Raw genomic sequence first — 13,937 nt, forward strand, 5'->3', positions numbered from 1 at the left:
CTACCTAGCTAAGCAACCCACTATAGCCTACACAAAGCAGCAATCAAAACGTATTGGAATTGCATGCAAAGTCTACTTTATAATACTTGCCAATGAGACTCAGAAATGTCATTTGAAAAAAAATGTAACGACTTGACAGCACAGTTTTCGTAATCAGCTAATTTTTAAAAGTTGCATTAAAAAAAATTGGTTTTATATTTAACAATTAACATTTATCAACACACACACAAAAGTACCTAGAAGTGGGACTGTTGAGTAGCAGCATTGATTCCCATGTACCAGTAGTGGGTACTGTATTGGTTCAAATGTGAAAGGTACGTAGGATTGCCCAATGTGTTTGTTGTTAATTTTGGTGATTACGCTTTTATTATATAGTGTTGTTTGTAGTGGGGATTTTCTTTTTTTGTGAAGAAATGTTTAGAATTAAGTTCATGAATCCAGATGGATCTCTATTACAATCCCCAAAGAGGGCACTTTAAGTTGATGATTACTTCTATGTGTAGAAATCTTTATTTATAATTGTATCACTTGTTTATTTTCCACCAAGTTTTTAGTTATCTTTTTTTCCCAAAGAGTTCAAGAAAGACCACTACAAATGAGCAATATTTTGCACTGTTATACAATTTAATAAATCAGAAACTGATGACATAGTGCTGTATTTTACTTCTTTATCTCTTTTTTTCAACCAAAAATGCTTTGCTCTGATTAGGGGGTACTTGAATTAAAAAAATATTCACAGGGGGTACATCACTGAAAAAAGGTTGAGAACCACTGAACTAAGCCTTAGACTGGTCCTGTTGTGAGTTTTTTTTCTAAATTTTAAACACTTCCTTGTGGTCTACATAACATGTAATGGTGGTTCTTTGGTCAAAAGTTTGCATAGATTATGTTTTTCAGACCGTCTTTAAGCCACTTGCTGACTGTCTCTACAGAATCGCCGCTTTTTTTTGGGGGGGGGGGGGGGGGGGGCATTCTTATTGTCTGCTACTATGTTGCAGTTTTTAGCACTTCCATATTGAGTCGACTGACAGATATCAATCAGAACTAAACGCTACTTTTGATTAGCAATGGCAACTGCGAGGATGTCACTAAATTTATGAATTCCAAACGTCTCGAATGGATGAAGGCATATCTTATTATTTATATATATATATATATATATATATATATATATATATATATATATATATATATATATATTTCATAAATATTTCCGACATATCTTCCCTCATGGTTCGATAAAAAATGTTCAGGACTTCCAAACACACAAAAACAGGGAGCGACGGGTAAGAAAATTTGGTTTTTGCTTCCCCCTTAAGTCATTGTAAATATTAAATAGGATAGTAACATTGCATATTGACATGTTGAGTTCCCCATTTGTCTGCTTTCCTAAAGGAAGTTGCTCTTTGGGTCTCATAGGAATGGTACTTTTTTAGCCACCGATCAAATTTCGTTGTTACTATCGAGTGTAAGATCCAACGATGCCATATTTCGATATATATGCAGAGTACATGCTGATCAAGAAATGCCCACAAAACTGGGAGGAGAAAATGCGAAAGTAATTATTTAGCACGCATCACAATGTGATTCATCGGCAGCAGGGAGGAACAGGGTTTAGTGCGTGTGCTTCACAATACGAATGTCCTCTGCCTCTGTCAGTATTGAAAATTATTTATTGAATACAAAACATTTTGGCCGTTAGTGGAAAAAAAATCCATAAATTAGGTGCACCGTTTTATAAACCGCAGGGATCAAAGCGAAGAAAAGTAGCGGCTGATAGTCCAGAAAATATGGTAAGTGTGCATATGTTTCTGTCGTATAGACTGCGATACAGAAAATGTGTTACAGATTATAAATGTGTGCTGCTGGTTCAATGCATCGCACACAGGTAGGAGCATGATAACATTAAAGGGGAACATTATCACCAGACCTATGTAAGCGTCAATATATACCTTGATGTTGCAGAAAAAAGACCATATGTTTTTTTAACCGATTTCCGAACTCTAAAAGGGTGAATTTGGCAATTGAAATGCCTTTCAATTGTCCGCTATCGGAGCAATGACCTTTCACTTGTGACATCACAACAGGAAGCAATCCGGCATTTTCTCAAACACATTACACACACCAAGTCAAATCAGCTCTGTTATTTTCCGTTTTTTCGACTGTTTTCCGTACCTTGGAGACATCATGCCTCGTCGGTGTGTTGTCGGAGGGTGTAACAACACGAACAGAGAAGGTTTCAAGTTGACTTACGTGGAATGTGCTAATCAGACATATCAATGGTCACGGCATGCTAATCTATGCTAACATGCTATTTAGGCTAGCTGTATGTACATATTGCATCATTTTGCCTCATTTGTAGCTATATTTGCATCCAGCCTTTCCCTCCACCCACATTTAATGCCAAACAAACACATACCAATCGACGGATTCAAGTACACCAGTGGTCAAAAGATGCGAGAAGTCCCTCGTTTGTTCTGCACATTTTACCGACGACAGCTATGCTACGACAGATGGCACAGAGATGTGTGGATATCCTGCGACACTCAAAGCAGCTGCATTTCCAACGATAAAGTCAAAAAAATCACAAAGGTGAGTTTTGTTGATGTTATTGACTTATGTGCTAATCAGACATATTTGGTCACGGCATGACTGCCAGATAATCGATGCTAACATGCTATTTAGGCTAGCTGTATGTACCTTTGTAGCTATATTTGCATCCAGCCTTTCCCTCCACCCACATTTAATGCCAAACAAACACTTACCAATCAACGGATTTAAGTTGCTCCAGTGGTCAAAAGATGCACTCGTTGGTTAGAAAACGATCGCCTAATTCGTCCTCGTTGGCTCAATAGCTTCAGTTTTTTCTTCAATTTCGTTTTCGCTATCTGCCTCCACACTCCAACCATCCGTTTCAATACATGCGTTATCTGTCGAATCGCTTAAGCCGCTGAAATCCGAATTTGAATCCAAGCTGATGTCGCTATATTTTTCTGTTCTATCTGCCATGTTTGTTTGTATTGGCGTCACGCAGTGACGTCACAGGAAAATGGGGGGGTGGATACACAGAGGGCGAAAATCAGGCCCTTTAAAGCCTTTTTTCGGGATATTACATGATGGGTAAAGTTTTGAAAAAAACTTCGAAAAGTAAAATAAGCCACTGGGAACTGATTTTTATTGGTTTTAACCCTTCTGAAATGGTGTTAATGTTCCCCTTTAATGTGCAGAAAATTACCTTCGCTGTAAAAGCCCTGAATGCACGCAATATCCTCATCTAAATAAGGCCGTCTGCACCACTTTTCAATTGCCCACCCAGTGTTAGTAGCTCACCCGCAAGACACAATTTTATTGATTGCACATGCAGTTTAGTGTGTGGTATTTGGATCTTAGTAAATCAAGACCTTACAGCACAGTTTTTGTGATCAGCTAATTTTTAAAAGTTGCATTAAAAAAAATGTGTTTTATATTTAACATTTAACATTTATAAACACACACACACAAAAGTACCGAGAAGTGGGACCGTTGAGTACCAGCATTGATTCCCATGTACCAGTATTGAGTACTGTATTGGTTCAAATGTGAAAGGTACCTAGTGTTGCCCAATGTGTTTGTTGTTAATTTTGGTGATTGCACTTTTATTATATAGTGTTGTTTGTAGTGGGGATTTTAAGATTGTCATAATATATTTAAATGTTTGCTGCTTAAGGTGCGCGGGCCACAGTTAGACTTAACTATTGAGTTACAAACCCCGTTTCCACATGAGTTGGGAAATTGTGTTAGATGTAAATATAAACGGGACACGATGATTTGCAAATCCTTTTCAACCCATATTCAATTGAACGCACTACAAAGACAAGATATTTGATGTTCAAACTCCTCATAAACCTTATTCTTATTTTGCAAATAATAATTAACTTAGAATTTCATGGCTGCAACACGTGCCAAAGTAGTTGGGAAAGGGCATGTTCACCACTGTGTTACATCACCTTTTCTTTTAACAACACTCACTAAACGTTTGGGAACTGAGGAAACTAATTGTTGAAGCTTTGAAAGTGGAATTCTTTCCCATTCTTGTTTTATGTAGAGCGTCAGTCGTTCAACAGTCCGGGGTCTCCGCTCTCGTATTTTACGCTTAATAATGCGCCACACATTATTGATGGGAGACAGGTCTGGACTGCAGGCAAAACAGGAAAGTACCCGCACTCTTTTTTTACGAAGCCACGCTGTTGTAACACATGCTGAATGTGGCTTGGCATTGTTTTGCTGAAATAAGCAGATGCGTCCATGAAAAACACCTCACTTAGATGGCAGCATGTGTTATTCTAAAACTTGTATGTACCTTTCAGCATTAATGGTGCCTTCACAGATGTGTAAGTTACCCATGCCTTGGGCACTAATGCACCCCAATACCATCACAGATGCTGGCTTTTGAACTTTGCGTCGATAACAGTCAGGATGGTTCGCTTCCCCTTTGGTACGGATGACACATTCCAAAAACAATTTGAAATGTGGACTCGTCAGACCACAGAACACTTTTCCACTTTGCTTCAGTCCATCTTAGATTATCCCGGGCCCAGAGAAGCCGGCGGCATTTTTGGATGTTGTTGATAAATGGCTTTCGCTTTGCATAGTAGAGCTTTAAATTGCACTTACAGATGTAGCGACAAACTATATTTAGTGACAGTGGTTTTCTGAAGTGTTCCTGAGCCTATGTGGTGATATCCTTTAGAGATTGATGTCGATTTTTGATACAGTGCAATCTGAGGGATCGAAGGTCACGGTCATTTCCGACCATGCCGCTTACGTGGAGTGATTTCTCCAGATTCTCGGAACCTTTTGATGATATCATGGACCGTAGATGTTGAAATCCCTAAATTTCTTGCAATTGCACTTTGAGAAACGTTGTTCTTAAACTGTTTGACTATTTGCTCACGTAGTTGTGGACAAAGAGGTGTACCTCGCCCCATCCTTTCTTGTGAAAGACTGAGCAGTTTTTGGGAAGCTGTTTTTATACCTAATCATGGCACCCACCTGTTCCCAATTAGCCTGCACACCTGTGGGATGTTCCAAATAAGTGTTTGATGAGCATTCCTCCACTTTATCAGTATTTATTGCCAACTTTCCCAACTTCTTTGTCACGTGTTGCTGGCATCAAATTCTAAAGTTAATGATTATTTGCAAAAAAAAAAAAGTTTATCAGTTTGAACATCAAATATGTTGTCTTTGCAGCATATTCAACTGAATATGGGTTGAAAATGATTTGCAAATCATTGTATTCCGTTTATATTTACATCTAACACAATTTCCCAACTCATATGGAAACGGGGTTTGTAAAATGAGAGACACTTTATTGTTCCTGCAAGCCGCTTGTTTGAGACTCCTGCTTTAAAGTACAAAAGAACTAGTGGTGAAACAAAGCCTAAAAATGCAATAATAGTTAATAATAGGATACTTATAGGTGAAAAAATGATGTGAATAGTAGTTTTATTCAATTCTGTCATGCATTTCCAAATAAATGCACACACTGCTCACAATGGAAGTCACTTGACTCTCACAGATAAAACTCAAGTGATGTTTTTTTGGGGCCTTTTTTCTGTAGTAAGTCCTTTTTGTGACTATGTCTATCCCTGCAAAGTAAATCTGTCTCTTACTAGCCCCGAGAGGTCGGAGGTCAAATGTCACAGTGCTTTGTGTGTTTGCAGCTGCCAGGGAGGTACAACTGCAGCCATCACTTCCTGGCCAGTACTGCAATATATTTGCGGCAAGCAAAAATGATTGTACTTATCAGCTCTGCCCACCCAGGTAGACCTGAACATATGTTTAAGTGTGTCTATGTGTGTTTTTGGGGAGTGTTATTTGCAGCGTGACTTCTACGACCACTGGCAGGAGCAGTCGGTGGGCTCTTGAATGGCGTAGCTGACCCAGGTGGAGTTGCCGCTGCAATAGAGCTGCACAGAGCGCCGCTGCAGCCCCATCTCTCGGCAACACTTGCAGAAGCGAGCGTATGTGTTGATGTTGTAGTTGTAGATGCTGGCAGACGGACACTTCCCGTCACATGACACAATGTTCACCTGCAGGGCAGAGACAAGCACCGTTTCAAATGCTGGGAAGAAAATAATTGGCGCTCGCTGTCACTGGCTATAAGAAGTATAACGTCATCCACTATTACTATCCATGTACTGTATACACTATGTAAGAAAAATGTTGAAAAATGTTTTACTTAAACAGAGTTATTGTCTGAATTATTCATTTTTGGGTAACTTTCAGTAAAACAAGAAATAGAAAATTAATATTGTCATTCACAATGGCGTTTTAATTGTACCATTATGTCCCGGCAAGAAATCTGAGTTCAAAGAATTCCCTCTTATTAGTGATTCTCAGAGCCCAAAAAAAGTCTGCGGGCTATAGAGTGTTTTCTATTATGGCTCCAGTATTCTGGATTGCCCTCCTGGTAACAGTTCGAGATGCTACCTCAGTAGAAACATTTAAAGGCCTACTGAAACCCACTACTACCGACCACGCAGTCTGATAGTTTATATATCAATGATGAAATGTTAACATTGCAACACATGCCAATACAGCCTTTTTAGTTTACTAAATTGCAATTTTGAATTTCATGCGGAGTTTCTTGTTGAAAACGTTGCGGAATGATGACGCGTGCGCATGACGTCACGGACTGTTAGGTAATATTAGCGCAGCACTATTTGCGGCTAAAAGTCATCTCTTTTCATCGCGCAATTAAACAGTATTCTGTACATCTGTGTTGCTGAATCTTTTGCAATTTGTTCAAATAATAATGGAGAAGTCAAAGTAGAAAGATGGAGTTTGGAAGCTTTAGCCTTTAGCCACACAAACACACGGTGATTCATTGTTTAAAATTCCCGGAGGTGATGCTTTACTATGGCTCAGAGCGGTGAAGCGAACATGGATCCCGACCACTTGTCAACCGGCAGGTTTCGGTGAGAAAATTGTGTTAAAAAGTCGCCTCTTACCGGAGATCTGTGGAGTTTGCGCCGTCCTTGTATCTGCCGTGACTTCCCTCAGACACTGGCCTCAAGACACCCGTGGACACACCCCTCCGACTATCAGGAAGTATTTAATCTCACTAAAACACTAACAACACAATAGAAAGATAAGGGATTTCCCAAAAATATTCTAGTTCATGTGTCTAAAACATCTGAATCCGTCCCAATGCAGTCACCTTTTTTTTTTTTTTTTTTTTTTTTCTAGTCCTTCGCTATCAATATCATAATCCACAAATCTTTCATCCTCGCTCAAATTAATGGGGAAATTGTCATTTTCTCGGTCCGAATAGCTCTTGCTGCTGGAGGCTCCCATTATAAACAATGTAAGGACGTAAAGAGCCCTCATCCTTGTGACGTCATCGTCTGCGACTTCCGGTAAAGACAAGGCTTTTTTATCAGCACCAAAAGTTGCAAACTTTATCGTGGATGTTCTTTACTAAATCCTTTCAGCAAAAATATGGCAATATCGCAAAATGATCAAGTATGACACATAGAATGGACCTGCTATCCCCGTTTAAATAAGAAAATCTCATTTTAGTAGGCCTTTAAGTCCCATCTTAAAACTAATTTGTATACTCTAGCCTTTAAATAGACCCCCCTTTTTAGACCAGTTGATCTGCCGTTTCTTTTCTTTTCTCCTATAAACCCCCTCTCCCTAGTGGAGGGGGGCGGGGGGGGGGGGGCACAGGTCTGGTGGCCATGGATGAAGTGCTGGCTGTCCAGAGTCGAGACCCGGGGTCGACCGCTCGACTGTGCATCGGTTGGGGACATCTCTGCGCTGCTAAACCATCTCCGCTCAGGATGGTCCCCTGCTGGTCCCACTATGGACTGGACTCTCACTATTATGTTAGATCCACTACGGACTGGACTCTCACAATATTGTTAGACCCACTATGGACTGGACTCTCTCAATATTATGTTAGACCCACTATGGACTGGACTCTCACTGTTATGTTAGAGCCACTATGGACTGGACTGTCACTATTATGTTGGATCCACTATGGACTGGACTGTCACTATTATGTTAGATCCACTATGGACTGGACTCTAACTAATATGTTAGATCCACAATGGACTGGACTCTCATTAATATGTTGGATCCACTATGGACTGGACACTCACTATTATGTTAGAGCCACTATGGACTGGACTCTTACTATTATGTTAGATCCACTATGGACTCGACTTTCACAATATTATGTCAGACCCACTCGACGTCCATTGCACCGGTCTCCACTAGACTGGGGGGGTCCTCTGCACGGTTTCTCATAGTCATTCTCATCGAAGTCCCACTGGGTTGTGAGTTTTTCCTTGCCCTTATGTGGCCGCTGATCCGCGGATGTCGTTGTGGCTTGTGCAGCCCTTTGAGACACTTGTGATTTAGGGCTATATAAATAAACATTGATTGATTGATTTCTGATGAAATTGTTGAAACCGCAGTCTGCGGAATACAGACCTGTATAACATACTTTATACTGATTAATTACAGCATTTGAAAATTAGATAATTTATTGATTACTACTGTTTTCACAGCAAACTATCAAAACTATATAGGTAACCATTGACTTGACAGTCAAAAACTAATAATTGCTTGTATTGCGACATGTGAATTTTTCCCTTAAGTGGAAAAAAACGGCGGTCAACCAAACTAAGATGGCTGTTGTGCCACAAGCATTGCGATCAAATCTTCCTGCAGATAATCTAACTATGCAATGGAATAGATCCCTATAGTTTATCAAAAAAAAGTTGTTTGAGTGATAGCTAGTATTATCCATCGGTGGAGTTTGCAGACAGATTGAATAATCTTATGCTCCAATGTCATGCTACACGACAAAACAAACACAAAATTAGAAAAGCATGGAGGTCTGTAACTTATTTTAGTGTGGCTGTGTCAGGGAAATTGGCCAAGGGACTGTAGCGTGGTTTTATTGGTCTCTGGCAGTTTTGAAAATTTAAAAACGTGGGAAAATTAATTCAATATTAATGAATATATTTATATGTCATACTGATTTGTTAGTTTGTCACCTTCAACACAAAGCTAAGATGTTTTGTGCAGATAGCTTAGCAGATATTGATCTACAAGGGATTGGTTTTAGCATTCTTTAATGTCAAAATGAATCTGTCATGATCTATGGTCCGGATCATGTTTTTTGTTATTTTCTGTTTCAGACTCCTTCGGTTCGTGTTTTTTGTGCACCCTTGTTTGTTATAGTTACCATGGTTACTTATTATTTCCACCTGCCTCCTATTAGTGTTCGCCCGCTCACCTGCTGCCGGTGCACTAATCAGAGTCATTATTTAAACCTGCTTGTGGACTGCCTGTTTCTTGAATGCTGAGAGCTATTCCCTGGATCCTGACCCCTGTCCCTGTTTGCTGTTTCCTGGTTCGTGTTTTCCTTGCTTTTTTTTTATTTTAACATTAAAACCAAGTTGTTGTTTTTTTTACCAAGCCTGTCATCTCTGCATTTTGGGGTTCGTCACCACCACTTCGTGACAGAATCAAAGTGTTTCCCAGCGTCCTTTACTTTTCCTGTTTGCTGGAAAAAATTGGGACCCCTCTGACTCAGCATGATGACTTAATATGATAAGATGAATAGTTCGATTTTATTTGTTTTATTTGTATTTATTTTAAATTAAATTGATTACCACAAGAGTGAGTGAGTGAGTGAGTGAGAGAGTGAGTGAGTGAGTGAGTGAGTGAGTGAGTGAGTGAGTGAGTGAGTGAGTGAGTGAGTGAGTGAGTGAGTGAGTGAGTGAGTGAGTGAGTGAGTGAGTGAGTGAGTGAGTGACCCACACATGAAACATACCGGCCGGTTACTGCGGCAGTCATTCTTCCTGATCGTCATCCTGACTGTCACCTTCTGACAGGGTTTGCCGTCTTCTTTACCTGATTACAAAAAATAATTCAACAAGAACAGAATATAAGAACCTCTGTAGAAACACAGCAAACACAGGGAAGATACAGCGGGTCACAAAAACGAATGAAGAGGAAAGAGAAGCACTGACATCCGTCATGCACAAGCGATTGGTCAAAACATAAGTATAGAGGGGAGGTCGAACACATAAAAAAGAATTGTCAGGATCCTGACGTCAATGAAAAATATTCAGACAATTACATAAAATACAAACAAGTGCTGGTTGATAAAACCTGCCTCTGGAGGATCTCAGAATTTTAGTGTATCGTTATGTTAATTTCATCAGGTTAAGATTAGCTGTCACATATATCCGCCAATTTCTGTGTCAGAATGCGGAGGTGTGAAACTACTATTGTACATTGGCAGAGAACCATCACACAGGCACAAGGAAAGAAGCTGCTTCACTGATGATGACACAGCGAGAGTGCGGATAGTACTGAATGTGCTTAAAAAGCAGACAGGTCACCCTAGAGGAAGGCTATTCAGTTGGCGGTTCAGTTCAAAACTTGTAGACAAACATTTTTGCAGGAATTTCCTAAAATACAAGAGTGCTCCCATTGAATAGAGGGACTTGGATGACCCTCAACACATTGGCAGAGCCTTGCATTAACATTTAACCTTGCTAACAAACACAGAACCCTGGGCATTAAAATTGTGATAAACCCCAAGCCTTGGCCGAGTCATTCAAAAGACTACAAAAACGGGGACCCATTACCTCCCTGCTTGACACTCAGCATCAAGGGTTGGAATTGGGGGTTAAATCACCAAATGATTCCCAAGCACGGCACATGCTGCTGCTCACTGCTCCCCTCACCTCCCAGGGGGTGAACATGGAGGATGGGGAGGACAAATTTCACCACACCCAGTGTGTGTGAAACAATCAGTGGAACTTTAACTTTAACTTTAATAACTGATACTGTATGTTCCTCAAGGCACCCTTTTAAGTCCCTTCTTTTTTGGCAGGTACAATTTTTTGGATTGGTAATGTTATTTATGTAACTAAAGTGCTGCTATAGTTTTTTTATTTCAAATGCAGTCATTTGTTCACATTCTTTAGTAATAGGATATGATATGATTGACTTTTCTTTATACCACAATAGGCCAATTATGTGGTTGCAGTGCAGATTTTTACATACGGAAACAAAAGTAAAACATAATGAAAATATACAAATTAATAATAAGTAATGAATACATATTGCACACTAACAATAACATTATGTATAGATAAATTATAAAACAAAAACACTATCCTAACACCCGTATTGCATACTAATAAAGGTTGTAGTTTAGGTCCTCTCTTTTTTATGATTTGGTATATTCAACTGGTAGCCTGCGAGTTGAGAGAGATTCACATTTTTGCAGCTGCCACAGAAATTATACTTTACTAGCTTTTTTGCAAAACAGTAGAGCGCTCCTGTAACTGACAAAACAAAAAGATCAAAATATCATGTCTGCGGTAGAGGACACTGGTTTTCTAAGACTAATAGTGAAGAGGGATGTCCGCCCCCTGGTGTTTTGCTGAAAATATGCCCCCAAACCCCCCACCCCCCCCCCCAGAAAATGTTGTTGAGTATCCCTTGTCTAGAGCAGTGGTTCTCAAATGGTGGTACGCGTACCCCTGGGGGTACTTGAAGGTATGCCAAACGGTACGTGAGATTTTTTTTAAATACTCTAAAATTGGCAACAATTCAAAAATCCTAATAAATATATTTATTGAATAATATTTCAACAAAATATGAATGTAAGTTCATAAACTGTGAAAAGAAATGCAACAATGCAATATTCAGTGTTGACAGCTAGATTGTTTTATGGACATGTTCCATAAATATTGATGTTAAAGATTTTTTTTTTTGGTGAAGAAATGTTTAGAATTAAATTCATGAATCCAGATGGATCTCTATTACAATCCCCAAAGAGGGCACTTTAAGTTGATGATTACTTCTATGTGTAGAAATCTTTTTTATAATTGAATCACTTGTTTATTTTTCAACAAGTTTTTAGTTATTTTTATATATTTTTTTCCAAATAGTTCAAGAAAGACCACTACCAATGAGCAATATTTTGCACTGTTATACAATTTAAGAAATCAGAAACTGATGACATACTGCTGTATTTTACTTCTTTATCTGTACTAGGAGCAAGGTGGCTAAAGTGTCTTAAGATGATTTAGTACCAAAAACTCTCAAGTAACTTGTAAATCGTAGTTTAGCTTTGACTGCTAGTTGAGGTTTCAGGGTGCCAATAAATGTATTATAATTTATTATAACATTTTTGTTTATATGATTTAGATTTTTGTAGTACTTAAGAGTAGGGTTGTACGGTATACCGGTATTAGTATAGTGCCGCGATACCAATGAATCCCATTCGGTAATATATCGCCTCTGAAAAGTACCAGTCCACCCCTCCATCGTCGTCAAGTCGTGTCTTTTTTTGTTTTACGAGCAGAGGAGCATGTTCGGTAGCGCACAATTACGGAATACTTACAAACAGACAATGTGTGTAGAAAGAAAATGGGAAAACTGCCGCATTTTGGCTTAAAAACTAACGATAAAGGTGAAGTTGTAAAACTGAAACGCCCACCGGAAGAGGTGCTTTAAGACATGACTAGCTAGCTAGCGATAAACAACAATTTGTAGTCGGCAGTGTTGTAGCTACTTCTAAATCACTAATCCCCGCCTCCATGGCAAAAGAATAAAGTACGTTTCTTACAAGTATCATCCCTGCAGCACGAGGAATAGCTAAACATATTTCACTACACACCATAGCTATTAGCTCACCGGCGTCAAAATTTAAACAAACGCCATTGGTGGATCTACACCTAACATCCACTGTAAGGATACCAAGTAAAGGAACGTATCTAGTGGATACTACTATGATTAGGTCAATATTTTTTGGCACCACAACATCTTTCGTTTTTTTTAAATGTATATTATTTTTATAAACTCATGAAATACGTCCCTGGACACATGAGCCTACGACTTGGTATCAAATTGATACCCAAATTTGTGGAATCATTCAAAACTAATGTTAAGTATCCAAACAATAGAAGAATACATGATTATTACATTTTAACAGAAGTGTAGATAGAACATGTTCAAAGAGAAAGTAAGCAGGTATTAACAGTAAATCAACAAGTCGATTAATTATTAATTTTCTACCACTTGTCCTTAATAATGTTAACAAAATAATAGAATGGAAAATGACAATACGTTACTGCATACATCAGCAGACTAAATTAGGAGCCTTTGTTTGCTTACTTACTAATAAAAGACAAGTTGTCATTTATGTTAACTATTTTATTTAACTTGCAATAAGAAACATACCGGTATGTTTAATGTACCGTAAGATTCTTTGCTAAAATAAAGCCAATAATGCAATTTTTTGTGGTCCCCTTTATTTAGAAAAATTATTGAAAAGTATCAAAATAATTTTGGTGCCGGTACCTAAATATTGGTGTCGGGACAACACCATTTAAGAGTTCAGTAGCACTACTGCTCTACATAATGCTGATTTACAAATAAGTTGATTAAATCTTCCCTGTGTAAAAAAGTTACAAAAGTTAGTAAATATTTACACTCTGAGAAATATAAATATATGATTTGCTGGATCGAAAATACTTTATGATAAAGCTCTTCTATAGGATCTCATTCGATTGCGCAAGTGTATGTAATTGTTGAGTGCATGTGAGCGTCAGGTGGTTCTATTTTCCATTCAGATATTTCAATCCTGAGTGATGAGGTTTAAATATAACTGCAGCCGACAGGCAGCCAGAGAATCAACTCAATAGATCCCTTTGTTGTCAGAGACAGGCGGCACAGCCGGGTTTCGAGTTACGTGGGAGTCAGTGGGACCTGAGCTCCCACGATGAGGTGGTCTGTCCCATCATATTTCTTTCAAAGTAATGGCCTTATTCATGTGGACACCCTGAAAATTGCGCAAGTTTAGTTATAAATAGGGATGCTCCCATCAAGGTTTTTATATTGCTGATTCCAATGCG

General features: G+C 38.8%; 1 protein-coding gene across 1 annotated transcript in view; it reads right to left on the reverse strand.

The window, feature by feature from the left end:
• Nucleotides 1-5,351: 5,351 nt before the first annotated feature.
• otog (otogelin) overlaps nt 5,352-13,937 on the reverse strand; it is a 132,895-nt gene continuing 124,309 nt past the window's right edge. Inside the window, 2 exon segments of the mRNA XM_061886968.1 lie at nt 5,352-6,071; nt 9,833-9,912. Coding sequence (XP_061742952.1) covers nt 5,871-6,071; nt 9,833-9,912 — 281 coding nt within the window. The 3' untranslated portion in view covers nt 5,352-5,870.

This window comes from Nerophis ophidion, linkage group LG25 (assembly GCF_033978795.1).
Source record: "Nerophis ophidion isolate RoL-2023_Sa linkage group LG25, RoL_Noph_v1.0, whole genome shotgun sequence".
NCBI classification, from domain to species: domain Eukaryota; kingdom Metazoa; phylum Chordata; class Actinopteri; order Syngnathiformes; family Syngnathidae; genus Nerophis; species Nerophis ophidion.